The sequence below is a fragment of the Neurospora crassa genome, linkage group III, assembly GCF_000182925.2.
Source record: "Neurospora crassa OR74A linkage group III, whole genome shotgun sequence".
Taxonomy (NCBI): Eukaryota; Fungi; Ascomycota; class Sordariomycetes; order Sordariales; family Sordariaceae; genus Neurospora; species Neurospora crassa.
The window spans coordinates 4028837-4054860 of record NC_026503.1 but is presented as its reverse complement, the minus strand read 5'-3'; the positions used below and the strand labels follow the sequence as shown (position 1 = coordinate 4054860).

Below are 26024 nucleotides of genomic sequence, written 5' to 3'. Positions count from 1 at the left end.
GCCGGTGGACTCTACCCTAACAATGAACCTAACGAAACCCCATTAGCCCTGTGGCTTGGCTTGCAGAACCCATGGAACTCCGCTATTTAGTGGACAAGGCACGCCCTGGCAGCGCACCCGACGCTAACGGAATGATTCTCATTTCAATGTCGGGCAGCCTGGCTCCGCTCATCGTTAACAACAACACACGGGAATGCGTGGGCGAAATCGGACACGAGACCGAAGATTCTTCGCGAGGATGAATCGACGGAAGTGAAAACGAGAATTTGGAGACTTTTGCAAATTGGCACTGACTGCACTACCAAAATGATCAAGTGAAAACACTTGGGAATCTTTGTTCGCAAGTACTAGACAGACCCGGTTTGATAACCGAGCAATACGGGACCTTATCCATGCCTCCCATTCATACAATGAAATTCCTCATTTGTAACAGCCTCCTCCTAATCATACATCACGAACGGGACTCATAAGTGCAATCCCCAGGTAATTGAGGGTCCCGCTTCCCGCAGTCGCCATGCCCCAATCGCATTACCGCACTTTCCGACCTTCCGCTCTATCGATGTTCTACTGGCTATTCTCCATCACCACATCTTCCTCCTCTCCTTGTTGCTGCCATGACTTCCTCGCCATCGGTGATACTTGAGTCCCGGAATCTGCCTCAAACTGGTCGGGAAGGGCATATGTCTTGTAGGCCGTTCTGTCGCGTCCTAGTAAACAGACCCTAGCAGGAAGCTCGCCCCTGGTTTTGCTCGCTTGTTGGACTTCCATCTGGATGGGCATAAAGCCAACCGCGTCAAAGAAAAGTGGAACATACGGCACTTCTGGACCTCCTATATCGATTGCTTGGGGCCTCTCTCCTACTTCGTATGCTGAGTAGGTTAGGTTGGGTGACTGATACCCGATCCTCACCAGTGCAGGGCTTTGCTCATCTGACATGGGAGTTAGCTTCATCTTCTCCGGTCTGGTTTTGTCTTTGCTAATAATTCCAAGTCGACTGACCTTTGAGTTGGCTTAGCACGAGCAAAGACTCGTCGTCCCAGAACTTGATATCAACCACGCTGGCCCCGTTGGGAAGGACCAGACTACATGCACTGCTAGAGGCTGTGCCGCTAACGCCGTTGGCGACCGGAATCGCGGTTCGTACAATGAAGACTACATCCAGTCTTAGCTAAATGCTCGACGATGCCATAAAAGGGAGACATACTCTTGTTCTTGTCACTTTCCGGTACTGTAGCAACAAATATAAGGACTCCAGACTCAGCCTGAAGTTTCGCGTTAGCAATCAAGTGCTCGGGGAGAAGTGAACTGCATAACATGACTTACCGCACTAGATCGAGAACACAGATGAATATCATGCCTCCATATCCTCTCGCCAGTAGATATCTCCACAGCCTCGTTGAAGCGCACGCTTCGTTTCTCTGCTTCAGCAATCTCCTTGAATACAATAGCCGACTTGCTAGTGAGATGGTCCACCAACTGATCGACTTGAGGTAACGCCTTGTAATAAGGCTCACCACGCTCCTGGTACTTCAGCTGCTGATCAACCAGTTCCAGAAGAGATGTGCCATCGCTCTTGTCAACAACTCTCCAGTCCTTCTCGCGCTCTTCCGCGGTAACATCACCAAGATACACAGCCAAGGGACTGCCCATCAAATATCGTTGGATATACGTCAAGACCTTGACGTTGTCCATAGTCGCCTCTTTCTCGGTCAACTCCTCAGCAGCTGCCAATGACGAAGCCAGTTTATCGATTTCCATTCGAAGCCATGACGAAAAGCAAGTGAAGTGGTCCAGCTCGTCCATGACCGCCAGTAGGATCTTGTACGAGACCAAGGTCAGCGCCGCGACCATGTCCAACAGCTTCTCGATCTGCGCGGCGTTAAAGCCGATGTTCTCACGCGAGCCGTGGAAACGAGCGAGGCCTAGGAGCCGGCTGAGCACGATGCCGCACCTCTCGAGCGCAGGCAAGAAGTTCTCATGGACGAGGCTTCTGAGATTTTGCAGGCCGCTTACAACTGCTTTATCCCAACGCTTGTGTCCCTAAATACTTGTCAGTCCTATGGCACTCTTCACATCTCCCTACTCAACTTACTCTCTCGGCTAGGCTGTCGACAAGCCACTCCTTCACCAGAGGAAACACATGTCCTGTTGCAACTGTGTGATACAATGCCTGGACTATGGTCACCGGCCCCTTGGGACTCCTCTCTAGGTCCTCTTGAACACCACGTAGAAAACGCCCAGGAAGCTCTCTTGTCGATTTCCACTCACTAACCATGTGTGACTGTGCCTGCTTCAGATACCGAAGGAGATTCTGAAGTGTTGTCGTGTTCGACGCCAACAAAGACAGGTTGATAGGCGATTTGTGTACAAAAGTGAGGTCCATCGGAACAAGAAAAAGGGATGTCGGACTACCCTCCTTGGGTCTTAGGAGGAGTGCGTGAGTAGGCACTTTATGATGGGAACTATGACCGCAAAGCTGGAAAGGACCCTCGTTTGAGGCGGGTCCTCTGGCCGTATGCGGTACATGTTGAAAGGTTCCAATGACAAATGAATCGTAGATGCTGAGATGAATGCCTCCGTCGGCTGTGCCGGTGATCATGACATGTACATTGTCCGAGTCCTCGGGCTGGTAAGGGCGGAACACGAACTCGAGTGATGCCGCGGTAGAGAAAACAAACATATCGTCCCTATAGCCATGTCAGTTACACCATCACTTTTTTAGGTTTGTCTCCCGGCACTGCAAGCTCATGGGTCCTGTACACATACCCGATGCCTCCCGACAAAGGAAGAGGACTAATTTTGGGGAGAGCAGTCTCGATTTCCAGAAAAGTCAACTCATGAGGGAGGTCCAGAACATGCTTCTTCTCATCGAGCATGAGATCCCGCCACGGCAAGTCGGGGAGGTCATTATGCTTCCTGGCACGCGACTTCCTACCAGTTTCGTTTTTGGCCCAGGCGATGAACTCAATCTTAGAAGGCTTTCCACCATGACCTGCCACGCGGATGTGATGCACGGCTTTGTTGCTTTCCAAGCCGATCAACCTCACCACGCCGTCACTCCAGCCGGCAGCTAAGAATTGGCCTGCGAATTCCCTGTAAGACAGTGGTTTCCCTCAACAGCCATCGGAAGATCTTCACTTACCATCCTCTTTCCACTTGATTGCATCAACCTTCTGGTTTCGTTCTGTATGCTTCGAGACCAACTGATTGCTGCCACGCCAGACATAGATCGTGTTACCGTCGCCGACCGTGGCTGTCAAGTCGATCACGGGATTGCATACGATTTGCTTGCCTGAGACTGGCACACTCAAGGCGCTTGAACTGAATAGCTGAAGCTGCCCATTTGGGGACATTTTGTAGGATCCGTTGGTGACTTTCAGTTGGATGATGTTATTTGGACGTGGAAAGCAGCGGCTAAGTGGTTCCAGCCTTCAACTCCGGGACGCAAGATTTTGATTTGAATGACACGCGCAAGTCCATAACTTGGCAAGTCGGTTTGTATGTTTGGGGGATTTCGGTTTTGGTTTGCTAGACCTACAGCTTCACTTGCCTCGGCGTGATGTTGTTGTTGTTGTTGCTGCTGTTCTGCGATTCAGTCGTGTGGTCTCGTCCTGCCTGTTGATTCAAAACACAGTGCAGATAGAGCAGTTGCCACAGTAATAGAAATACTGTGCAGGGGCATCCGTACTGTGTAGGTATGACCTTTACAAGCTTACCTAGCGAACTACACACATCGACATCAATTACCATACTCTGTGCTTACAACAGCGATGATTGAGTTGGATAGCTCTTTGCGTAGATAGGCTTCTTTCTATATGGTACTGGATCATGAGGGTATCCATCCCCTTAAAAATGCGTAGGGCTCGTAGCTTACATGTTACTTTCAAGGATCCCGGGAGCGTCAAAAACCTCTTGTTCAAAAAGTCAAGTATGACCTTGGGTATCAACGGAAGAAAAGGAATGACAGCTCGAGCACCCACTGGCGCGGACCATGTACAACAGTATTCATTATAAAGGGAGTTGGACAACTCGGTTGCTTCCCATACATTACTCTAATTCTGGTGTGGAAGATGATGATCGAGACGCCTGGCCGGCATGCTACGGTCGCCCTTTTTTGGTTCTGCTCAAAACAATGACAACAAACCCTACTCAATGAGGAACTTGTCGGCCACCGATCTGATGTCCTTGGAAAACGAAACCTCTTCACCTTCATCCACCAGCTCAACAGATTGAACCTAGAATGTGTCAGTTGTTCCGTCTTTACCCGTTTTTCTGACATGAGGGGGCGACATCTTACATCAACCTCCACGAACGGCCACGACTTGGAGAACCGTACTTGCATCGGGAAGAACTCGTTCTCGTCATCGGTCTGCGCCTCAAACTCGAATGATCCGCTGGCGTTCTCCTCGCTTACGGTGCCTATCGACCACTCTAGACTGTCACCAGACACCTCATACACAGCGTCGAAGCTAGACACCTGAGGCTCTGCGCTCGTGTAGGGGATGACGACAGTAACGTCCTTGAGGGTATCTCCGCCAGTGAGCTCGTACTCGACCGTCAATGTGCTGTTGCCATCCGAGCCCTTGTTGACCCAAACGGTGAAGCTGATTGGTAGTGCGCTGGTGTCGTCGACTCTGGGACTGGCCCGCCACCTTAGAACTCCGACAGAGTTGTTAAGGGGGAAACCCTTTGTGATTTGAGACAACTGGATAGCCTGGGAGCTATTGAAGACATTCTTATCGACGTTCGGGTGAGTGCGGAACTGGGCGCCGTGGGTGGGTGTGGCGCTGAGGTTGAGCTTGATCCTTGAAAGCGATGGGTCGGAGACGCGAAGCTGGAGGTCACCGCTGACCGAGAGGGATTCGAGGGCACCATCTCTCGACAGCTTGGCACTGATTGCCTCGTTGATAAGGACGTGAATAGCATCCCTGTCGAGTGTCGAAGAGACTCTGGAAGCAGCAGGCTCTGCGGCAGCTGCCGGCGCGGCTACCGGAACAAGGGGCGCTTCCTCGGCCTCGTGTCCAAGATCCCCCTTCACGCGCTCGAAAATATCCGTATTCTTGGACTTCTTGCCCAACTGCATACCTTTGCCCTTTGGCGCATTGAACCTAGAAGAATGTGAGCTTGCAGGCCAGCCTGAAAAGAAGAGGGACTAACACATACTTGACCTTGTTCTTCTCGGCTTCGTACGTATCATAGGACTCGGTGACAGCAGGTCGCACCGGCGGGGTGTATGTGGGATATACCGGCGTCCGGGGTACCGCGGACCGACCAGTTCTGGCCGACTCCTTGCGCTGCATCTCCAACTGCTTGGCTTTCCTCTTGCGCTCTTCGGTGGCCTCCAGCTCCTTGTTGCGGGCAATGATTTCCTGAATGCGCTCCTCGTGGCTTTCCATCTCGAGGAAGGTCTTGATCTGGCTGATGGTGAGGTTCTCCCGGTAACCGAGAGTCACCAGCTCATCGAAGGCGCTGAGCAGTTCGTAGGCATTTCGGAGGATTTCGCGCTCGTCAAGGCTCTTGCAGGTGCTGGTGACAACCTGGGCAAAAAGGTGGAGCGAGTCGATGTCCTGAAGGATGTTGGACTGCTTGTTGGTGATGAGGACCATGTACAGCTCGTCCAGGGGCTGGTAGACGAATCGGACATTGTCTTGCTCGACAATGGTGTGCTGAGTACCCGAGTCGGCGGCCTTGGGGAACGAGGCGAGGAGAGCTTCGATGCGGGAGCGCTTGATGTCGTTGAAGGCGCGGGCTAAGACGGCCTTGCCGCCGCGGGTGCAGATGGAGGCAGCGAGGACAACCTGACATGTTCCGTCAATCGCTTCTTCCCACCAGGAGACAGGGATGGATGAGTTACCATTTTGACAGCAGTAAACAACAACCACGACTACTGACTCGAAGGGCGCTTCGTGGTAGTGCAGGGAGCTTTGGGATGCGTTGGAGGTAAGTCGTGAGCTTCACCTCCTGAAAGTTGTCGTGGACGGGAAGGTTGATGTGGTCTTTCCGTTGCCGTGCTGAGGTGTGCTGTCGGTCAGGTCCAATTGAACTGAAGGTGCCATCTGGAGGGACCCAGCGGGCAGCGATAGGTAGAGGTACCTGGACGGCAGCTTCACTGCAGCGTCAGGGCAGTCGGGTTCAGGCGGGCCAGGGCAACCTACTGCGTACACGGTGGCAGCGTCCTGGCCGGCCGACGAGGGGCTGCCAGCTGGCAAAAGAAATCCAGGGGCACACCATAGATACAAGTACAGTAGGTAGGTACCTCTAGGCACCCACAGGGCCCGCTAAACTCCATGCGGCACTTGCTTAGGTTCAGTTTCCTTCCTATGATCAATTCTGCGAATTTCACCGTTGTCCACACACTGCGGCAAAACCAACAACTGCACCTCTTTCTTCAACACGCACAACAGACGGCCCCGTGTGTCGAAATTTCACGATTTCCATTTCCATCCAAACCATCGCCTACCTCGAAAAACCATCCGCCATCGAGAAACTTGTTTCTCAATCGCGTCAAAGCATTGCCCAGCCAATACGAGTCTCGATTACGGATCATCAAATACCTACGCTACCTTTGTGACACGCCTCGTCATCAAGAGCTTACTCGACTCCGTTGCACTTCACCCACCTCCCAGCTCCGCCGCTCCGTGAAAGTGAGGCATCCCGATTATCTGCCTGCCGCGTTTCAGCATTCCATACCTCGATTCGATGTGCACTTTTGCCCAGAACATCCGCCCCAGAACTCTTAACAGCGGTTAAATCGTGTTGTCGGATTCCGCCAGTCCACGTGTCGCCTCACATCCCTTCACCGTTTCATTTTGCGCCCCAGAAGCGCCGTTGTTTGTCGGGCGTTCTTTGTCGAGTGCGGGGTTGCCCATTCTCAGCCATAACTCCAGAACCCGTGGTCTCTATATGCCCTACGGCTTCGCTTCCAAGAAGAAGTCACAGCCTTTCAGTCCAAGACATCCACCGAAACCCATCGCCAAGCTTGGGGTTTTGACCAGTGCACCAATTTTCTACGTCTTCGCTTCTTTCATGACGCTTGCTGGACGTACAATTTCTTGACAACGGCAATACGTCGCACCTTCTTAGAAACTTCGTGGAAGTTTTGCGTCATTTTCCAAATTTTCGTTCTTGATCCAACTCACTCGTCTGTGGCGCGTGTTTTGATTGACCCGCCAACCGCCAATCATCATGGAGCAAGTTAGCTTCGACGTTCGTGCCGAGGCGGGGAAGGCGGTATTTGACGATGACTTGATGCTAGATGCCGGCATGCCAGCCGACGAGCTTGTCTTAGAACTCGACGACCTACATGACAAGGAAGATGAGTACCAGGCGATCGATCTTGATGCCCAACCCGCCACAGCGGATGTTGAATTTGCTGTCGATGACCTCGAGGCTCAGCATAATACCAACGATGAGCAAGCAGAGGCGGCAGGCGGCGTCGAGCAAGATGCTCAGGATGTCTCCATGGCATACAATGACGAGATAGGTTATGAAGAGGAGGAGGGCGTTGCAGAAGAGGCTGTTACTGAACACGAGCCCGAAGATACCACTATATCAAAAGCGCCGTCTGCAAATGACGAGAATCCAGATCTACGTGAATTGGAACAGGAAGCCCAGGACGTCCAGATTGATCTTGCTGAGTCCAAATTGGGCGACGATGCGGAAGAGCAGCCGATCGGGCGTGAGGCCGAGACAAAGAACCCTGTTGATCAGGAGGCTACTGAACAAGTTGCCGAGACCGATGTCGGTCTGGACGTCGGTGGTGTTGCAGCTACCAACCCTCTGGATACAGCTGTCTCGGGAGCTGAACAAGCGGGCGAGGCCGTGAGCGAGGATCGCCAGCTCGAGGAAAGCCAGATTGACCATGACGAGGCCATTGTTGATGATGCTGCATTCAGCATCACAGATATTACAGTCCAGTATGATGGTGGCAGTTATGCCCTCTTTGGGAACTCGGACATGGATCCTGAGACCTACTTTCTTACCGATACTGAGATCGCAACCGCACCGTTGTCGGAATTACTTGCATCTATCCGTTCTGTCATTGCCTCGGAGTTAACACCCGGAGAAGAACTGGTCATCGTTATTGACTCACTTGATTTGAACTTTGGCGAAAGGTCCAGTAAAGACTTTTTGCAGCGCAGCTTTCATCAGATCATTTACTGCTACAATGTCCTTCTAGCTAAAGGAATCGTCACAGAGACATCCCTAACGCTCAATCTTTTGGTCCGTCCGGACCCCGAGGGCCGGTTCCTGGACTTGCTCGAGGAGGCAGGCATCTGGAGCGGAGCAGACTACTCTCCCGATTACTCAGATGCCTCCGGGGAGGATGAATATCTGGATGACGATCAGGACATTGAAGATTATGATGACAATGACAACGAAGGCCTCGAAAATGATGGTGATCATGAGGATGGCCAGGATGCTGAATTTGATGACCAAGAGCATCGAGACGAGGAAGGCCAGCAAGATCAAGACCAAGAAGAGAAGGAAGATAACGAAGAGCCAGAGGTCATTGAGCTCACCGAGAATATCGAAGTTGCAGAGGATATCGAGGGTACTGAAGACGTCGAAGTCAGCGTGAATGTAGCCGAGGTTAGGGATGTTACCGTCTCGGCTGGAGACATCCAGAAGGAAGCATCAGAGGAACACACGGAACGTCAGGTCACCGAGGATGTCCTTGCGAATGAGTGTCATACTGAGCAATTCTCGCTAGCAGACAACATCGATCAAGCTGCCCAAGCAGAGCCATCTGCAGAGATTAACGGGTCAAGTCACTTTGATGCCAGTGGAACCTCTCATGGCCCGGCAGGCATCGTTGATGTCAAGCATGAGATGGACGGTGATCGGGGAGAATTTCAGCCCAGCCTTGAGGGGACGAGCAGTGATCTGGAGCTTGCTCCTGAAACGAAGTCTGCTACGGACGAACCTCAGCCGGAAAACGGTGATCATACCGAAATTATCAACGAGGAGAAAGAGGAGGAGGTTTATGATGAGGATGAGTACATCGAGCATCATGAAGAGGCCGAGGCCGAGGAGCAAGACGATCATGAAATTGATCGTACAGTGGGTGCGGAGGAGCTTGGTGATGACTTGACACTCAGACAGACGTTGGATGACGGCAACTTCTCGCTCGATATCACGGAGGGGTCTACTGAAGGTAACGCAGTGCTCGGCCGTGACGACAATCGAACTGGTAAATACCCTTTTCTTTTTTCCTCACCCACACACAACCCCAGCACACACGGCCACATGGTCGTTTTGCACACAGGCGAAGCCAAGGATGACGATCTCATTGACTACACGGATGACGAAGGCCCAAACTATGCCATGCCTGGTCTGAAACGGAAGTCCGTGTTCTCCGACCTAGTTTTCGGGGGAAAAGAAATGAGGTCCGAACAAACAGATGGGACAATGCCGCCGCTCCATAGCAAGCCCTCGGACAACGTATCCGGCGGAAGCCAACTTGCAGTTGAACTGCGACCCAACCAGCACTGCGGTCTTGCAACGCTATCTCCTTTCCGCTCCGACTCACCTTGCATCAAGAACTCCAACAGCCCCGTCAACTTCTCTGCACCCCACCGAAGCAGTGGCAGTCGTTTTCATTCTCACAAAGACTCCGATTTAATCGTCACCTTCTCTACCTACAATGTTGCTGACATGCCCTATCAAGGAAACAACGAAAATAGTACTTCGCGCAATCCCGACTCCACCGCCATGCAGGAGCAGTACACTGACGACGGCCCTAACGCGGACGAATATACTGAGGTAGAAAACGCGATCGACATCGAGTACACCCATGAGACATCGCATCTCACAGTCAACACCGCCGACCCCAAGGACCAGACCGAAGAAGGTGCTCAGGAGTTTACAACCGAAGAATCGGCCAACCGCACGAGCACAACCAATACCATGAGCGGCGACGAGATTGACTACGAAGAGAACGAGGAACAGGATGTATCGTTCGAAACAGAAGGTCAAATCCATGAGTTCAGCAACGCTCAAGATGACGACGAAATCGGATGGGGAGATGATGGAGAGGAGGACAACAATGATTTTACACAGCAGACTACAACTTCTCAAGAACAACCGCCCCTCACAGCAAAGAGAGGTCGGACTGATGACCTGGATGAGGAAGCCGAAGAGGCCGGTAAGTTCAACGAAGAATCCGCACGGGAAAACATCTTGCTAATCAGGACTATAGATGTCAAGCGTCGTCGGACCTAATCGGCCAAACTCTGGCCTCGAATATAGCATCACCCCAACATCTCCCTGCCCCTACGTTCAGTCTTCCCAGCCCCATTTTCCCCTTCTCCTCCCCTTCCTCTCTAACCGCTGTGGATCAGTCTTGTATTTTGTGAGTTGCTCTTGATGTTCTTGGTTGTTCCTGTTCGAAGAACCGACCATGAATGTGCGCTGAGAGAAGCTTTAAGCTTCAAGAATGGTAAGGTAAGTTGCAACGGATCGGCCGTACTCGATGGGGCAAGTCGTGTCCCCATACTTCATTACTCTTCACCCGATCGGCAATACTTAACACCAGGATTCGCGACAACGACCTCGAGAGCGCAGCCCACCTTCAGCCTGCATACAGCGGGCATTAACAGTCGAAAATTATGGGACGGCCTGGGGGACATGTCGCCCGAAGAAGCGCACTTTTGCTGAACAAACCAAAGTACATGGGGTATCTCAGGGATTGCTGGTTATCTTTGCAATCTTAAACTGCATACTTGGGGCTTTTCTCTCCGAGGTCCTTTAGCATATTTTATGGTGTATACTTCCGTCTGTACTATAGTCTTTGTTGGCGTTTGGTAGAACGGTGGTGGGACACGGCTAGACTATCTTTAGGAGCCCTCGAGGCTTCAGAGGTGCATTTGAATTTGGTGGATATATCCGGGTAACATGTGGTCATAGCAGTCCAGACTATGCAACATGTGGTTGGAGCGGGGTTTTTAACGAGGTATGTAGAGCTTTTCTGTTTGAGGTGGCGCATTCGGTTTGGGATGGGTGGATACGGGTTCTGCAAAACCAAAATAGGCGTTGAGAAAAGATAGCGAAGGCGAACCACGTAAGGAAAATCGGATACTTGCTTGTAGTTGGGGGTCAGTTATCAGTTTAGATGGGGATGTGGATGAACATTGAGTCTTCTAATATCCCAATGGCAGAGAGTGATCAAAGCCAAAATGCTAGATGAACCTGGACACAAGGCCGTGACTGTCGATCTGGCCACGTTGTGGTGGAAGTAGGAAGCCTCAAACACACGCAGCTCTCAGTGAGAGGACTCCACAGCATTCGTAATGGTTTGCTTCGCCACAACCGGACCTCAATTGTAAATTATTTTGCATTTCCTGGCAACATAAGCTTCGAAGATGCGTATTGCATGCTTTGCCAGGTTAATACGTAGCAGTTGATGACAACCAATACCAAAAACAAAATTACCCTTTCTTCGCATATTGACATCGGTGGTTGATTGAGAAACCCCTTTCCAGGAGACCGCGAGGACGACGGGACGGAATCTTATCAAATCGCTTCTCCCCGTAACGGATCGAGGTTTAACTTCACACTAGTGTGAACCCATTGCTTCTGTTATGGCGATCAGTTACCGACTATGTGTAGGTTATGCGACTAGCCATTTTGTTCGACTGCAGGTAATTGCTGTGACACGCACGGTGATGTGATCGATGGAGGCTTCCCGCGGCCTGCGTCGGGCCCCGTCGGCGTGGGTTTTTGAGAGAAGCGGATAACAATGGAGACGCGGGACGGAGGGCAGCGGAGGAAGAGTGTGTTTCGATGAATGCACATGTTCCGGCGCTTCCAGAGTCACGTTTCAACTTGGGCCGCTTATAAAGCTCAGGTCATCTGGATTTTGTTTCTTTCGTAGGTATGCGGATGGAACATCCAGAGCGTTTACTGGAGAAGTACATCATCGGCATCTCAGTGCGTAGGTACCATACCACAGGGGTTTTGAAGCATCGGAGATAGAATTTAAAAAAAAAAAAAAAAAAAAAAAAAAAAAAAAAAAAGTGCCCCTATCTCATACACACATACCAGCATGTTTAGACTCTCCAACTATACCTCGAGGTATGCCAGGCACAGGGAATGAAGTCACCAAGACTAAAATAAAAGTGCGGGGCAATGACCCTTTCGGGCCTACAACAACCAAATTTGGAAAGGTCAATGGAAGGTCAGACACACTCGCAGCGAATCCACCCTGATGTCGAGGAACAAGGGAAGGAATGCTCCCGAGCTTAACACCAACGCAGTTCAACTTCGTTCCATCCCTTGAGTCGAGTACCAGAATAGGGTCCACCTGCTGGAGGACAAATAAAGGAAGGCGCCGGACGGGCAGCACGGACGAGGCTACGAAAATATCCTTCTACATTCGAACTGCAGGTCGCGCTGCGCATGGGAAATCCCAAGTGACTGTGATGGCCGAGGCTGACCAGCGTGTTCGTCTGATACAGCCATCGCCAATACTTTTTACAAGGTGACTGTACACACGCGTTCGTCGGCAAACATTAACTTGTTTTCAAGTAGCGTGCTCGGACAGCAGCATGCCCTGGACACCCAGACATTTCACATCTTAAGCACGTACGTACATACTTGTAGATATGCAAGGAAGCAAGTGGTCCTGGCCCAGCTCGGGCGCTTTGGGATGGGTTCTTGACTGGCTGACTAACAGGTACGGGCGCCCTCCCAGTCTTGAGAGTGACCAGGTTGCCATACTTATATCCAGGGGTTCGACCACATCTCCGACAGGGGTGCCGAATCCACGCCTCTTGTGATTCTTGAAACGTTTTGGCTCCATGGTTTCTCCCTCCACCACTGGCTCGACACTGCACCCAGACACTGCACTTGGCCTCACCACAGCGCCGACGCACCCATCGACAGCGACCACAACCCCCAGGAACACACAGCAACAGAAACAGGTGCCCCTCGAATTGAAACCACCTGGCCCGCTGCCGTGACACTGGACAGTGCTACGGATTTTCCTAGCACAATTCATCAAACGCTACGACCTTCACTTGCCTTTATACCTGGGCCGCCCACGTACCCTGCGCGCTAAAACACCGTTCGAAGAACCGGAGATTCCCCAACAGCAACCTTGCCTCAGGGCACCACTGAGGAGGCACCACCACCGCCGCCACCACCAACGTCCAAAACTCCAAGACGCACGACGACACCTTGCCTTACACAACCGATTTCGAACGAGCGAAATCACCCTGACCTGACCTTAGGGAGGGCCTGCAAAACAGACACACACAGCTTGACAACTCTCGCCGTCGTCGCTCTTTACACGTACCGATTGCCCCCATCCGTTACCATTGTCTGCCGTTCGCTTCCCGGCGCGTAGCGGATGCATCCGAACCTCACGACGACCAACTAAGCCTCGGAATTCCTTTCTCTTCGTAAACCTCGCCCGGCGCGAGTCCCGATTTTGCTCTCTATTCGAACTTGGGAGAGACCAACAGCCACCACGGCTAGCTTACGAACTACTGTGCAGCGCAATTTTCAGCTGTCGTTACACTCGTTTGATTCAAGATGTCGTGGATGTTGGAAGAAAAGTAGGCCAGAGCAACAGCCTCCCCATTACAGCCAGGACCTGGGTTCCGGTCGAGAAGAGATCATTCATACTGATGGATTTGTGGACAGGTATATCGGTCTGGCGCTAGCCATGACGTCGAGTTTAGCAATTGGTATGCTTGCATATTCCCCAGATAACGTTCAGGGACAATGGCCTCTAACATACTCCACCACGCAGGCACGAGTTTCGTGATCACAAAGAAGGTACCGTACCAGCATCTCGTCTGCTCCGGCCACACTTAACCTTGCCCCGGCTGCGATTACCAGATACATAGCGAGAGAACATGCCGGTGCTAACACCAGCTTCTTGTAGGGATTGAATCAAGCAGAAGAGAGACACGGCTTCGAAGGAGATGGCTACGTATACCTCAAGAATCCCATGTGGTGGGCGGGAATTGGATGCAGTATGGAATACCCACAACCAAAAATTACGGTTTTTCTAGAGACACCAAAAGGGCTAACATTTTTTCCCCCCCTATAGTGGTTGCTGGCGAGATTTGCAACTTTGCGGCATACGCATTTGCTCCAGCCATTCTGGTCACTCCACTAGGTGCGCTGGCGGTGCTAATAGGAGCTGTACTGGGATCGTACTTCCTCAACGAAGAGCTTGGAACCTTGGGCAAGTTGGGAAGCGCCATCTGTCTCATCGGCGCAGTCATCATCGTCCTCCATGCTCCCCCTGACGAGGATATCCAGACGATCGACCAAATTCTCAACTATGCGATCCAGCCGGGTATGTCTTGGCTCCTGATCTCGGATTCGCTTCACAGTGCCTAGGCTAACTGAATTTACCAGGGTTTCTCCTTTACTCGGCTCTGGTATGTGGCTTTGCCGGGTTCATGATCTACAGGGTCGCTCCGGTCTACGGCAAGAAAAACCCCCTCGTCTATCTTAGTATTTGCTCCACCGTGGGTTCGATATCGGTCATGGCTGTCAAGGCCTTTGGCATTGCGCTCAAGTTGACCTTCGCGGGCAACAACCAATTCACCCATCCGTCGACCTATGTCTTTATGATCATCACCGCCGTCTGCATTCTGACGCAGATGAACTACTTCAACAAAGCACTCAGCCAATTCCCTACCAATATGTAGGTGTTGAAGGTCCAAGATCTGGTAAACCACTGGGGATTCAGCTAACATACATCTGTAGCGTCAACCCTTTGTACTACGTCACATTCACCACCGCTACCCTTTGCGCCTCGTTCATCCTCTTCAAGGGCTTCAACACTACTGAGCCTGTCGCCACCCTCTCGCTTCTTTGTGGTTTCCTGGTCACTTTTACCGGAGTCTACCTGCTCAATCTAAGCCGCGGCGATCCGGATGGCACTAAGCACCTTGCACGACGGAGTCGCGGCGATGCCACTGGTACCGACATGATCTCAGGTCTGCAAACCCGCATGAGTATGGAGAGACGGCGCTCACTGGGACGTATGAGCACAGGCAGCAACCGCGACCGCGACAGTCTTATGAGGGCTTACGACGAAGAAGAGGCGCTGGGGCTGGCCGATCTTGCCGAGGATTCAGAGGAGGAGGATGACGACCCCCGCTCGCCCATGATCGGCAGCTTCAGACACAGCAACGGAGGCCCAGTCAATGGAAACACAACGACGACATCAACAACACAAGGGGGTCGTCTCGCCCCTAACGGGAAAAAACACGCGGTCGGCGATTCAATAGAGATGCAAAACAGGAAAAAGTCTGGAGAGAGATGAATACGATACCCCGATAACACAAAGCCGAGAAAAGGTCTTTTTTAACCCTTTCCTTTTTCCTTGTTTTCTTCTCTCTCCTGTTTTACTTCGCATATTCTTCTTCATCACGTACAATAGACCGACTAGGCTATTTGGGGGCCTCAAGGGGGGCATGTCGGTTGTAGCATTTTTCTGTTAAACGTTCGCCGGTCTACAAAGGGAGAGGCGGGCAAGCAAGGCATGGGCTCAAGGCGCAGTCCAGATCGTTATGTACCAAACCATTCTACCTACGCTATCTACTTTCCCAGATGCACGCCTAGCCTTTAGTGCAACGGACGGGAAGTTCACGTTCCACTCTACCACGATGTCGAGCGCGAGAAACAGAAAAATAACGGTGGGAATCGGTGTATGGGCCCCACCACCAAGTTTGACCGAACTTGCCTAATCCGAGACCGCAGTCTCGAGGTCTGCATCAAGGAGAGTTCCCTCTTCTGAAGGGATAGTTGAGGATTTATCTGAGTGTATACCATGAAAGTCTTCAGGGTAAACGAAGATGTATAAAGAGGGGCGTATAAGTGAAGAAGAACCCGAGGCACCCCCAAAATCTGTAACGAATGGAGCGAATTGATTGTCGATCTATACACACAACACAGCACCTTTCAGACCAAGCAGAGCAAAGACCGGAGATATAGACAACAGATCGAAGTGAGGAGGAGGAGAAGGAGGGAGGGAATTCACAAGGGATTCATTTATATATGGGGACCAAGACAGATGGATGATTGAAACCAATACAACAAGAAAAGTGTTATGCGTGTCCTGACTCTCTTCTTCTTCTCCGTGAGTTAGGTACAACGTGTGAAGTATCTCTACCTTGTTTCTTATTGGTTCCAAGTACGAGCGGGTGCCTTAATGATGTGTTACCCCTTCATAGGATCCCATATTCCCAACTTTTCCGAGTCCTAACTGCCCCTAGACACTATATTCCATTACTGTTATACCTCCAAGTTGTGTATTATTCCCCTCAAACGTCCATATCCTTTTCCTCCCTTTTTAAACAAGGGACTGGTGCCAGAACAAGATCCAGATTACTTGTCTCGAAGTATCTATTTGTTAAGTCTTGAACGATTGAGCAGGAGTCTGTCAGCTTGAATATCCAAAGTCGGTGTAACCGTGTATTTCAAAACAACGTCGGAGCAAGTGAAGACAGAGCTCATTTAGTGTATGTTAACATTCATCAGTCCTCCAGTGTTCGTCAAATGTTCGGTGTGAAGCTACTATGCAAAGACGGGAAATCTTGAACGGTTGGATATTTGCGGGACACTTGAGCTGAGAGTGGCTGATGTTTACCTGCTTACATTCCATGTCCCGATTTAGGCCATGATATCATATCAACAAACCTACGGACGAATTTCTTCACATGCCTCACTTAGATTGGTGCCTATATTCCATTAATAGTCTCCTTCATCACACAAAAGGATATGGCACAATTGGCAATCGCAAAACAAGGCAAGGAAGGAGGGCTTGTTCAGGTATCTTATTTCCCTGGCGAAAGTCAGGAATTTCCCGACGTTGCTGCATTGATCGTGGGGTTACAAAAAACAATTATAATCCCAAGCAACAATCCGTCCGCCATTTCCCCTTTTCGCAAGTCTTAATGCAAATGTGCTATGACCATAGTTGACGCCAAATTGAACCCATCCATTTCCGCAACCCAGTGTTTGTTTGGACTTGCAAGCACATTGAAAAAAGACCCCGCCCAAACCCAGCGGCCTTTACCAGACAATGGAAGTATCGTCCGCGCCGAAATTGAACTCCGCCACAGGAGCGACCTCAGGCTCGTCGAAAGACACAGGCACCTCGATCGAAGGCAAAACCTCATTTGACCCGACCTTGAGGTTATCCTACTCCTCAGCGGCGGGGGCAGCGGCCTCCTCCTCACCGGCCTGCTCCTCCTGGCGGGCAGCCTCAGCGGCAGCCTGGACCTGAGCGGCCTTAGCGCCGTAGTCCTGGCTGATGGGCTGGGTAACGGGCTGCTCCTCCTTGGGCTCGATGATGGTGACGGCGTCAGGGAGAGACTTCTGGGGGCCGGACTTGCCCTCGGGGTCAGAGCCGCGCATGATCTTGACCTTGATACCGAGGACACCCTGGCGAAGGAGAACGTGGCGAGTGGCAGAGTCGATGAAGTCCTTAGCGGGCTGACCGGAGTGGATCATGAAGCCATCGGTGAACTTCATGGACTTGGCGCGAGCAGCGCGGAGCTTGCCGGAAACGACGACCTCGCAACCCTTGGCACCGGACTCCATGATGAAGCGGAGGACACCATAGCAGGCACGACGGACGGCAAGACCGTTGAGAAGCTTGTAGCGGAGGGACTCGCACTGAGCGACGGCGGAGAGACCGCGGTTCTGGACCTTGGCGGCGTAGAGGGAGACAGAGTTCTCGGGGAACTTGAAGCGCTTCTGGATGAGCGAGGTGAGCTCACGGATGCGGCGGCCCTGCTCGCCGAGAACCTCCTGGGTGTGGGTGGCGCGGATGATGATGTCGGTGACGGTCGGGGTAACGCGGACCTCGACACCGGAGTAGCCCTCCTCAGCGAGCTCGCGCTGGAAGAACTCGTTCAGCTCGGCGTAGAAAACGCCATCAGCGACGAACTTTCTGCGCTTGGAACTGTAGACAGAAAGAGAAGCAGTCAGCATCAACGCCGCTTTTGTTGTTTTCCAAGCCACCACTTTCTAAATCCCACCCCGTCGGCTGAATCTGCTGCAACCAGCGGGCAGCATATCTCCCGGCTTCGTGACTGAACGCCTTCGTTTTGCATTTGCACCCCCACAGCAGCAGCAGATCGCACCGACGTGTAGACAGTCGTGAAGACGTGTAGTAGACATGTAGGAGGCTTCCATGCTCTTGGTTTGCTCTGGTTGCTTACATCTGGGTGCCGGGAACAGCCATTTTTGCGATTTGGCTATGAAGGTCCTGAGGGCTTCAATTGTGCTGCTGAGGAGGATGGAGTGGGATACCTTCTCGCGGTGTTCACCGGACTTTTCAAAAAGATGGGGGGAAATTCGACCGGCACAGCTACTTTTTTTGCGAATTCCTTGGTGGGCTGCCCTCTGCCGCTTCTGAGTGGCTGGCTGAGTAGGGTTAACAGCCGCCACGGCTCATCCCGGCTGGCAAGCGGCTGGCAATCCGCACCCAGTCTGCGCGCCCAACGCTAGGTAGGAGCCGCCAAGCGCAACCCAAAAAAGGAGATACGTACAGATCTCACATGTGGGGTTGAGGTGCTTCCTTGCGCTTCCCGTCCCCGTCCAGGCCCAGCCTTGCGCCCAGACCACCTCGTGCACTTCACTTCCTTTGATTGTCAGTCGTTGCTGGCTCGGGCAATTTCTGACACCGGCAGGCACCATGAACGTTCCGTCCTCAGTCGGGTTCGGGGTGGCGCTGATAGTGGGGTGTCCATCGACGTCAATCGTCGCTTCCCCGGTTCCAGAGCGCGTTGCACTCCAGATGCTGACTTTCTGCTTGTTCGCAAATCGCAGTCACTATTCGCATACCCTTGGATTCGGACGGCAGGAGGATTAGCAGCAGAGGTTCTGTAGCTTACAAAGTTACCAGTCCCTGTCGCCTTTAAATACCTGTCCTCCAAATCGATTCCACGTGGACCTCGGGGACAATCTCTTGAAATCCCAACAAGTTCCGCGTGAATCACTTATCGTTGACCGGCACCAGTGACTGCGCGGCGAAGTTCCTCCTTTTCGTTTATATCAGGACACATGTTCCTAATTGGTACATTTTTCTGTTTCCCAGTCCTGCAGTCTGGCACTATTGTACAACTACGATACATCTTAAGCGAAGCAGATTCTATTCTCCCCGTTCCTCTCGCCGCAACCGCATCTGTCAACACGTCTTGCGCTCCTGTCCGGACACATTGGGTCTCGGACGTCCGGTCTCCTACCTCGGCTGCACAGCGCCTCATAGTGCCGGGGTAGTTAGTATTACCTCCCAACATCACGATGGCGGCGCCTCACCTCAAGCACGTATGCTCTCCATCATCTACCTTTCCAACTACGTCTCGTTTTCTTTACTGAACCGAATGCCAGACTTTCGCAAACATCCATGCCTTGCGAGGCGGAAAGCCGGAGCTCGGCGACCTTGCGCTCAGTGACTACCATCTCGTCTTCCGCTTTCCCCCCGAGTCTTTGACTGCCGCAGATCCGAGTCTGAAAAAGAGTGTGAAGCAAGTGTGGTTTGCCTTCCACATTATTTCACAGTGCACCCTACGGCCCACGCCCCCTTCTAGTGGCGTTCCTTCCTCGATACGTATTCGGTTCAGAGATTTTACATATGTTAGCTTCAACTTCGCAGGCGACAAGGAAGCCCGGGAGGCATTCGAGTTCATCAAGTCCAGAACATGCAAGCTAGGAAGCGTCGATAAGCTGCTGGCCTTCAGCTACCGACCTCCACCAAACTCACCCGAAAGTAAAATCAACGGTTGGGACCTATACGATGTCAGAGCCGAGTTCCGCCGGCAAGGGATAAGCGAAAAGTCACGCGAACTGGGATGGAGGATCTCTACGATCAACAAGGACTACTCCTTCTCCCCGACCTATCCGGCCTTGCTTATTGTGCCCTCCAAAATATCCGACGCAACACTGAAGTATGCTGCGAGTTACCGGTCGCGGCAGCGAATACCCACTCTCACCTACCGCCATCCCGTCAACAACTGTACCATTTCACGGTGCTCGCAACCACTTCCCGGCATATCATTCAAACGCAATATTCAGGATGAATCTCTAGTCAGCGCGTGCTTTTCAGCTTCGACGGAGTTTGCAGGCGGCACCTCTCTCGACATGCCAGTTGAAAGCCCGCCCCCGAGTACGGCTGACCTAATGATAGAGAGCGAGAACACGGATGGTTCCATGTCGGATATTCAGAAGGCGGAGGATGAGCTTACTGTTGGTGGCACTATACTTTACGACGGAAAGACTGGCAAGAGACTGATATATGGAGCCCAGCAACAAAACCTGATTGTCGACGCTCGACCAGTGATCAACTCCTACGCGATGCAGGCAATAGGATACGGCACCGAAAACATGGAGCACTACAAATTCGCCAAGAAAGAATACCTGAACATAGACAACATTCACGTCATGCGAGAGTCGCTAGAAAAGGTCATCAGCGCCATCAAGGACGCCGATGTGTCACCTTTCCCACCGAACAAAGAACTCTTGGCCAAGAGTAAATGGCTGAAGCACATAAGCGGTATCTTGTCCGGATCAGCCTTGATTGCACAAAGAGTAGGTATCCAGCACTCCAATGTTCTCATTCACTGTTCCGATGGATGGGATCGCACAAGCCAGCTCAGTGCCCTTTCTCAGCTGATGCTTGATCCCTATTATCGCACTCTCGAAGGCTTCATTGTGCTGGTTGAGAAGGATTGGCTGTCTTTTGGACACATGTTTCACCTTCGGTCAGGGCATCTAAGTCATGAGGACTGGTTTACAGTGGACGGCGATGCACTTGCAGGGACCGCCGTGAAGCCAGGGGAAAATGATGGTCGGGCAGACCATTTTGAGAACGCCATAGCCGGCGCGAAGCGATTTTGGAGCAAAAAAACGGCCAGCGGGAAGGAAGCCGTTACTGATGCGGATGGGACGCCTATCGAGACCGGCGTGGAACCTGCTGTTGCCGAAAATATGGCAACAAGACCCAAGGATATCTCGCCTGTCTTCCACCAGTTCCTCGACGCCACCTACCAGCTCCTCAGGCAACACCCGACTCGCTTCGAGTTTAACGAACGATTCCTGCGCCGCTTATACTACCATGTGTATTCTTGTCAGTACGGTACCTTTTTGTTCAACAACGAGCGCCAGCGCCACGAAGCACGGTTACAAGAACGTACAAGAAGCGTGTGGGCCTACTTTCTGAGCCGGCGCTCGGAGTTCACGAACGAGCAGTACGATGCCACAGTTGACGACCACGTCAGGGGCCGTGAGCGTATACTATTCCCTCGCTGCGACGACGTGCGGTGGTGGCACCAACTCTTCAACCGGACGGATGATGAGATGAATGGCGACCTCAATGCCTTGGCCGCAACAGCAGAGCGTGTTGCTGCGTATCAGCAAGCTTCGTCGTCATCAGAGCTTTCAAGGCCTGTCGATGCGGGTACGATTGATGTGAACAGCAACCCACCATCGTCCGGCGCCCCATCGCGGACATCGGTAAGCCCCACCCGGAGCCCGCTGCCGCCGGGCTTGGCAGCTACCGCGGCCGGAGGGTCCGTGCATGCAGGCGTGGAGTCGGCCCACGAGGTTCTGACGCCCGGGACTAGAAGTCCGGCGCCACCAAACCGGAATGTCGCCGCTGGAGATCCTACGGGCACTTTTGCAGCTCTTCAGGAGAGGATTTCCGGATTGTCGCTTGGAAAGGCTATGTTTGGCGGCGGCACCGGTGGGAGCACAGGGCGAAGTTCGATTGGAGGATCTGGCTCTGATTCCGGGCGGAATTCGCAAAACGAACTGGCGGAGCAGGAGATGAAGAGTATGAGTTAGATGAGTGGTGAAGAATGTTGGAGAAAGAGTAGAATAATATGTGGGCAATTGGTTCCCGTTATGAGAATAGCACGTTGGAACAGCATGCTCCCTGATGAAGCAAGGTTAGCGATGCTTTAGTTGCAGTAATGCCTGACTTTATAAGACAGCAAAATATGAACAGCATACATTCCCAAACCAGTATCAGTATTAACATGTGATGATGTTTTAGTGAGTCAGAATTGGAATACGTGATGTTGTAACAACTCACCTTAGGCTGTAACAAGGCAGTTAGTTGGTGTTAAACATTCTCCCCTTCTTGCATCTTGATGGCTGTTGCCATTCTTCCGGAGCTGTAGCACCTCCTTTTTATGTCAGTCTGCAGTGTTTTCCAACAACCTGACCTCACGAAGAAATGTAAGTTGAACAGAAAGAGCGGCTTACGTCGCGAGTTGGAAGCGAAAGAAGTGGTTCATTGATAGAGGTACCTACCTACCTAACTCTCGTGGTGCAGCAAGTAGGTACCTACGTAAGTGGTGCCCGGTGCGCCTTGAGGGGCCACCCCTACGACGGGAACGGGCGGCTACGTCCCAAGCTGAAATGGCGAGTGGCCAGTGCTCCTTCTCAGTTCTCACCCTTGTCCGCCCGGCCCCCGTCATGAACTGGACCCCAGCTTTGCGCGTCAGGTCAATTTGTGTCGAAGACCGGGTCCAGCTGTGTCCCGCCGTTGGTTAGGCGACCTTAAGTGCTGCCCTGCTGCCCTGCTGCCCTGGCTGCTGCTGTTGCTGCTCCTCCTTGTTGCGGCCCTGCGGGGACCACCAAGCTCGCTCCGATCTCCACCTCTAGGTGTAGGTGAGTCCTCCCCCCGAACAGGAACCACCGTCAACCCTCCATCAAGCAACCCTTACCTATTATCAAGCAAAACCGTCCAGTATCATTCCTTCTTTGCCTGCTTGCTGCCCGCCGTGTCGTGGCGCCGTGTGCGAAACTACCTTACTGCTGAGAGATCGCATCCAATTCCGATTTCGACCCGACGAAGCGTCACTCTTGCTTTTTCTTTTTCAACCAAGCAACCAAAACCAACCTAAATACAACAAACCTACCTACCTACCTAGCTGCCCGCCCAAGCAACGCAGTTACCAAGTTGCGCACACGCACGCATCCACTTTCCTCTCTCTACCACAATCACAGTCACTGGTACCGCCGCCGCACAGCGTCGCCCGACCGGCTACCAGTCCAGTCCACACCCCCCCGTCTATTGCATCACGCCCGCAAGCGAACATCCGTACCAAGTCAACCAGTTTGTCCAAATCCGCCTCGCTCGCCGACTGTATACTCCCCCGCGATCTTCCGCGTCCACTTCACAAATCGCCCACAATGGCCGACGCGACGAACGCGAACGACGAGCTCTTCCCCATCGCCGTGCTAATCGACGAATTGAAGGTATGATGGCGGTGACCCGGACGGCCAGAACCCCTGACTATCCCTTCTTGTCTGGTTGATGGACTGTAAACCCTGATTGACTTTGGGCAGCACGACGAGGTCGTCCTCCGATTAAACGCCATCCACCGTCTTTCGACTATCGCCCTTGCTTTGGGTCCCGAGCGCACTCGCGAGGAGCTGATTCCCTTTCTCGATGGTTAGCCAACCCTTCGACCCAGCTTCAGCCTAGCAAACCCACCTGCGCCGGCCTCTGGCTACACAGCCGCTGGGACTCTTGAGATACGGCTGCTGACACTTCTGAATGCAGAATCGGTTGAAGATGAAGATGAGGTCCTCGTTGCCCTGAGTGAAGAGCTTGGTAACTTTGTCGAGTACGTGGGGGGCCCCGCATGGGGACATGTCCTTCTTTCCCCCCTTGAGAACCTCGCTGCTATCGAGGAGCCCGTGGTGCGAGACAAGGTACGGATACGTGACCATTTCCTGGCTTCTTGTCATGCGACCCGCATGTGTACTGACAAACGTTTTAGGCTGTCGAATCATTGAACAAGATCTGCACTCAACTCTCTTCGCAGCAAGTTGAAGAATACTTTATCCCTCTTACGATTCGCCTCTCCAAGGCCGACTGGTTTACGTCCAAGGTTTCCGCATGCGGCCTGTATACAACCCCCTACTCGAAAGTTTCGCCGCCTATTCAAGAACAATTGCGCCAGCAGTTTGGACAGCTCGTCCACGATGAGACCCCCATGGTGCGCCGTCAGGCCGCCACCAACATGGCCAAGTTCGTGAAGGAGATGCCGGCTCCCATCGTTATCGAGGAAATGATACCCATGTTCCAACACCTCGCCCAGGACGACCAGGACAGCGTCAGACTCCTTACAGTCGAGATTTTGATCTCTATTGCGGAGGTTGTGCCCAAAGAGCAACAAGCCAGCCACACCGTGCTCCTCACATCGCTACGCAGCTTGATAGAGGACAAGAGTTGGAGGGTCCGCTATATGATCGCCGACAGATTTGAGAAGGTTCGTGGTCGCGCTAAGCACTTGGCCTCCCCTCATATCAATTCTTGGATGACTAACAGCACATACAGATTGCGAAGGCGGTTGATGATGAGGTTGTGTCCAGAGATCTTGTTCCTGCATTCGTAAAACTCCTGAAAGATAACGAGGCTGAGGTGCGGACTGCCATCGCCGGCCAGATCCCTGGCTTCTGTGCTTTGGTTGACCGCAACGTTCTCCTGAATGACATCATGGGAAGTGTTGAGGATCTCGTCTCGGATAGCTCCCAGCATGTCAGAGCTGCCCTTGGCACACAAATCAGCGGCCTCGCTCCTATCTTGGGCAAGCAAGAGTACGTTCCCGCAGTCAGACACGGTTTCTTTGATGCGTATGCTAATTATTGCACAAGGACTATTGATCATCTTCTGCCCATGTTCCTTCAGATGCTCAAGGACGAGTTCCCAGAGGTTCGCCTTCACATCATCAGCAAACTGGAGCTTGTGAACCAAGTTATCGGCATCGACCTCCTTTCTCAGTCTCTCCTTCCGGCCATTGTACAGCTAGCCGAAGATAAGCAGTGGCGTGTACGCTTGGCTATTATCGACTACATCCCGCTTCTTGCCAGCCAGCTGGGCGTCAAGTTTTTTGACGAGAAGCTCAGCCAGCTTTGCATGGGCTGGCTCGGAGATACTGTTTTCTCCATTCGTGAGGCCGCTACTCAAAACCTAAGGAAGCTGACCGAGGTGTTTGGTGTTGAGTGGGCAAGCGAGGCTATTATTCCCAAGGTTATGGCTATGGGTGCCCACCCCAACTACCTTTACCGGATGACCACTTGCTTTGCTATCACGGTAAGAGACTCAATGGCATACGAAAATCAGTGAAGTCCCTGTCTGACTAGTGTTTACAGACCCTGGCTACCGTTGTCAGTCTGGATGTGATTGCCAAGTCCATCCTTCCGATGCTGGAAAAGCTCACAGCCGATTCGATCCCCAATATTCGCTTTAACGTCGCAAAGACATATGGCATCATCATCGGTGTTCTGCGTCGTCTGCCCGACGAGGGCACCATCTATACGCTAGAGAAGGAGGGCAAGCCTGCCACCCCGTCGCCCAAGGGTCAGGAGCTCATCCAGCAGCGCATCATGCCGTGCTTGGAGAAGTTGCAAAAGGATGATGATGTGGATGTGCGGTACTTTGCGACGACTGCTGCGGCCCAAGCAACTGGTCCTCTTATGGGAGCTGCCACCGAGGCAGGAAATCCTGTTCCTAGCGGTGGGGAGCCCATGAACACATCTCCATAGACAACGGATTTTGAGACGGAAGAACATAGGAAAGCAGAGAGTCCCACCTAATGAAGAAAGTTTTTGTTACCATCAATGAGCCAACAGAGCAGCGTTAGGACTATGATAAACTAGTGGCCAGTTTTTCTTCCTTAGACTTGTCGTAGTCACTCGGGCACTGTACCATCACCGCTGTTTATACATTACAGATTCAAGAACATGGTTTTGCACTTTTCTTGTTGACATCTTCACTGTTTCTGTGGTAGAATTATTGTACGCTACAGGATCGCGGAGGTTCTATTCCTTTTTGTTCGTTAGTTGATACTTAAATAGTTGAGCATGGTCGGCTGGCTAAATGCCCATCAGAGGATAGCGTGGAAGGGAATATGTGGGCTCCAGTAACTACGACCCGAGATACCACTGGGAGCAGGCATGCCAATATGAGAAGTATCGGTACAAGGGATGATAACAATCAACGATCACTGATAAAGTGAGCACACAGACGGACATCA

At 52.2% G+C, this 26024-nt stretch overlaps 8 protein-coding genes across 10 annotated transcripts; 4 read left to right on the top strand and 4 right to left on the bottom strand.

Moving 5' to 3' along the window:
- Positions 1-300: 300 nt before the first annotated feature.
- Positions 301-3597, bottom strand: NCU00494 (hypothetical protein). The gene is made up of 7 exons (XM_951086.2): positions 3143-3597; positions 2767-3082; positions 2093-2687; positions 1324-2040; positions 1205-1262; positions 1000-1152; positions 301-929 (listed from the first exon to the last, which is right to left on the bottom strand). The coding sequence occupies exons 1-7, from the start codon at positions 3351-3353 to the stop codon at positions 565-567; spliced, it is 2415 nt and encodes an 804-aa protein (XP_956179.2). The 5' UTR covers positions 3354-3597; the 3' UTR covers positions 301-564.
- A 188-nt stretch (positions 3598-3785) lies between these two features.
- Positions 3786-6137, bottom strand: NCU00493 (coatomer subunit delta). The gene is made up of 4 exons (XM_951085.3): positions 5855-6137; positions 5164-5798; positions 4298-5108; positions 3786-4235 (listed from the first exon to the last, which is right to left on the bottom strand). Exons 1-4 carry the CDS (start codon positions 5855-5857, stop codon positions 4146-4148), a joined length of 1539 nt encoding a protein of 512 aa, XP_956178.1. The 5' UTR covers positions 5858-6137; the 3' UTR covers positions 3786-4145.
- A 158-nt stretch (positions 6138-6295) lies between these two features.
- Positions 6296-11234, top strand: NCU00492 (hypothetical protein). The gene is made up of 3 exons (XM_951084.2): positions 6296-9193; positions 9671-10147; positions 10202-11234. Exons 1-3 carry the CDS (start codon positions 7186-7188, stop codon positions 10222-10224), a joined length of 2508 nt encoding a protein of 835 aa, XP_956177.2. The 5' UTR covers positions 6296-7185; the 3' UTR covers positions 10225-11234.
- A 1008-nt stretch (positions 11235-12242) lies between these two features.
- On the bottom strand, positions 12243-12802 carry NCU00491 (hypothetical protein; the record flags this gene model as incomplete). Its single annotated transcript, XM_951083.1, has 2 exons — positions 12243-12485; positions 12590-12802. 2 exons carry the CDS (start codon positions 12800-12802, stop codon positions 12243-12245), a joined length of 456 nt encoding a protein of 151 aa, XP_956176.1.
- Positions 12319-16315, top strand: NCU00490. Of its 2 annotated transcripts, none has more exons than XM_011395559.1 (8): positions 12319-12585; positions 12677-13559; positions 13648-13691; positions 13757-13782; positions 13892-13982; positions 14060-14311; positions 14374-14665; positions 14728-16315. In XM_011395559.1, the coding sequence occupies exons 2-8, from the start codon at positions 13537-13539 to the stop codon at positions 15287-15289; spliced, it is 1290 nt and encodes a 429-aa protein (XP_011393861.1). In that variant the 5' UTR covers positions 12319-12585; positions 12677-13536; the 3' UTR covers positions 15290-16315. The 2 variants fall into 2 exon arrangements, with proteins under 2 accessions (XP_011393861.1, XP_011393862.1); XM_011395560.1 differs by having other exon boundaries at positions 12387-12585; positions 12695-13559.
- crp-10 (cytoplasmic ribosomal protein-10) lies at positions 16175-18377 on the bottom strand. Its single transcript, XM_951081.3, has 2 exons — positions 18195-18377; positions 16175-17935 (listed from the first exon to the last, which is right to left on the bottom strand). The coding sequence occupies exons 1-2, from the start codon at positions 18215-18217 to the stop codon at positions 17170-17172; spliced, it is 789 nt and encodes a 262-aa protein (XP_956174.2). The 5' UTR covers positions 18218-18377; the 3' UTR covers positions 16175-17169.
- Positions 18378-18600: 223 nt separating this feature from the next.
- On the top strand, positions 18601-21993 carry NCU11185. 2 transcript variants are annotated; one of them, XM_011395699.1, is made up of 3 exons: positions 18608-19302; positions 19366-20220; positions 20281-21990. In XM_011395699.1, the coding sequence occupies exons 1-3, from the start codon at positions 19279-19281 to the stop codon at positions 21814-21816; spliced, it is 2415 nt and encodes an 804-aa protein (XP_011394001.1). In that variant the 5' UTR covers positions 18608-19278; the 3' UTR covers positions 21817-21990. The 2 variants fall into 2 exon arrangements, with proteins under 2 accessions (XP_011394000.1, XP_011394001.1); XM_011395698.1 differs by having other exon boundaries at positions 18601-19302; positions 19366-21993.
- Positions 21994-22447: 454 nt separating this feature from the next.
- Positions 22448-26002, top strand: NCU00488 (protein phosphatase PP2A regulatory subunit A). The gene is made up of 7 exons (XM_001728461.2): positions 22448-23238; positions 23329-23434; positions 23546-23697; positions 23766-24257; positions 24326-24585; positions 24643-25081; positions 25141-26002. Exons 1-7 carry the CDS (start codon positions 23173-23175, stop codon positions 25531-25533), a joined length of 1908 nt encoding a protein of 635 aa, XP_001728513.2. The 5' UTR covers positions 22448-23172; the 3' UTR covers positions 25534-26002.
- Positions 26003-26024: the final 22 nt, after the last annotated feature.

What these genes read in the sequence shown, in the direction of transcription:
- NCU00494 (XM_951086.2), bottom strand. Translation starts at nt 3,353, where the DNA reads ATGTCCCCAAATGGGCAGCTTCAGCTATTCAGTTCAAGCGCCTTGAGT. An exon ending in CCTTTGTCGGGAGGCATCGG is followed by an intron (nt 2,688 to 2,766) that starts GTATGTGTACAG and finishes ACATGGCTATAG; the next exon opens with GGACGATATGTTTGTTTTCT. An exon ending in TGTGTTCTCGATCTAGTGCG is followed by an intron (nt 1,263 to 1,323) that starts GTAAGTCATGTT and finishes GCGAAACTTCAG; the next exon opens with GCTGAGTCTGGAGTCCTTAT.
- NCU00493 (XM_951085.3), bottom strand. An exon ending in GCCGAGAAGAACAAGGTCAA is followed by an intron (nt 5,109 to 5,163) that starts GTATGTGTTAGT and finishes ACATTCTTCTAG; the next exon opens with GTTCAATGCGCCAAAGGGCA. An exon ending in GGCCGTTCGTGGAGGTTGAT is followed by an intron (nt 4,236 to 4,297) that starts GTAAGATGTCGC and finishes GACACATTCTAG; the next exon opens with GTTCAATCTGTTGAGCTGGT.
- NCU00492 (XM_951084.2), top strand. Translation starts at nt 7,186, where the DNA reads ATGGAGCAAGTTAGCTTCGACGTTCGTGCCGAGGCGGGGAAGGCGGTA. An exon ending in CCGTGACGACAATCGAACTG is followed by an intron (nt 9,194 to 9,670) that starts GTAAATACCCTT and finishes TGCCCTATCAAG; the next exon opens with GAAACAACGAAAATAGTACT. An exon ending in TGAGGAAGCCGAAGAGGCCG is followed by an intron (nt 10,148 to 10,201) that starts GTAAGTTCAACG and finishes TCAGGACTATAG; the next exon opens with ATGTCAAGCGTCGTCGGACC.
- NCU00490 (XM_011395559.1), top strand. Translation starts at nt 13,537, where the DNA reads ATGTCGTGGATGTTGGAAGAAAA. An exon ending in GACGTCGAGTTTAGCAATTG is followed by an intron (nt 13,692 to 13,756) that starts GTATGCTTGCAT and finishes TCCACCACGCAG; the next exon opens with GCACGAGTTTCGTGATCACA. An exon ending in AGCCAATTCCCTACCAATAT is followed by an intron (nt 14,666 to 14,727) that starts GTAGGTGTTGAA and finishes ATACATCTGTAG; the next exon opens with CGTCAACCCTTTGTACTACG.
- crp-10 (XM_951081.3), bottom strand. Translation starts at nt 18,217, where the DNA reads ATGGCTGTTCCCGGCACCCAGAT. An exon ending in GCTGTTCCCGGCACCCAGAT is followed by an intron (nt 17,936 to 18,194) that starts GTAAGCAACCAG and finishes TTCTGTCTACAG; the next exon opens with TTCCAAGCGCAGAAAGTTCG.
- NCU11185 (XM_011395698.1), top strand. Translation starts at nt 19,279, where the DNA reads ATGGCGGCGCCTCACCTCAAGCAC. An exon ending in CGGCGCCTCACCTCAAGCAC is followed by an intron (nt 19,303 to 19,365) that starts GTATGCTCTCCA and finishes ACCGAATGCCAG; the next exon opens with ACTTTCGCAAACATCCATGC.
- NCU00488 (XM_001728461.2), top strand. Translation starts at nt 23,173, where the DNA reads ATGGCCGACGCGACGAACGCGAACGACGAGCTCTTCCCCATCGCCGTG. An exon ending in GCTGATTCCCTTTCTCGATG is followed by an intron (nt 23,435 to 23,545) that starts GTTAGCCAACCC and finishes TTCTGAATGCAG; the next exon opens with AATCGGTTGAAGATGAAGAT. An exon ending in CCTATCTTGGGCAAGCAAGA is followed by an intron (nt 24,586 to 24,642) that starts GTACGTTCCCGC and finishes TTATTGCACAAG; the next exon opens with GACTATTGATCATCTTCTGC.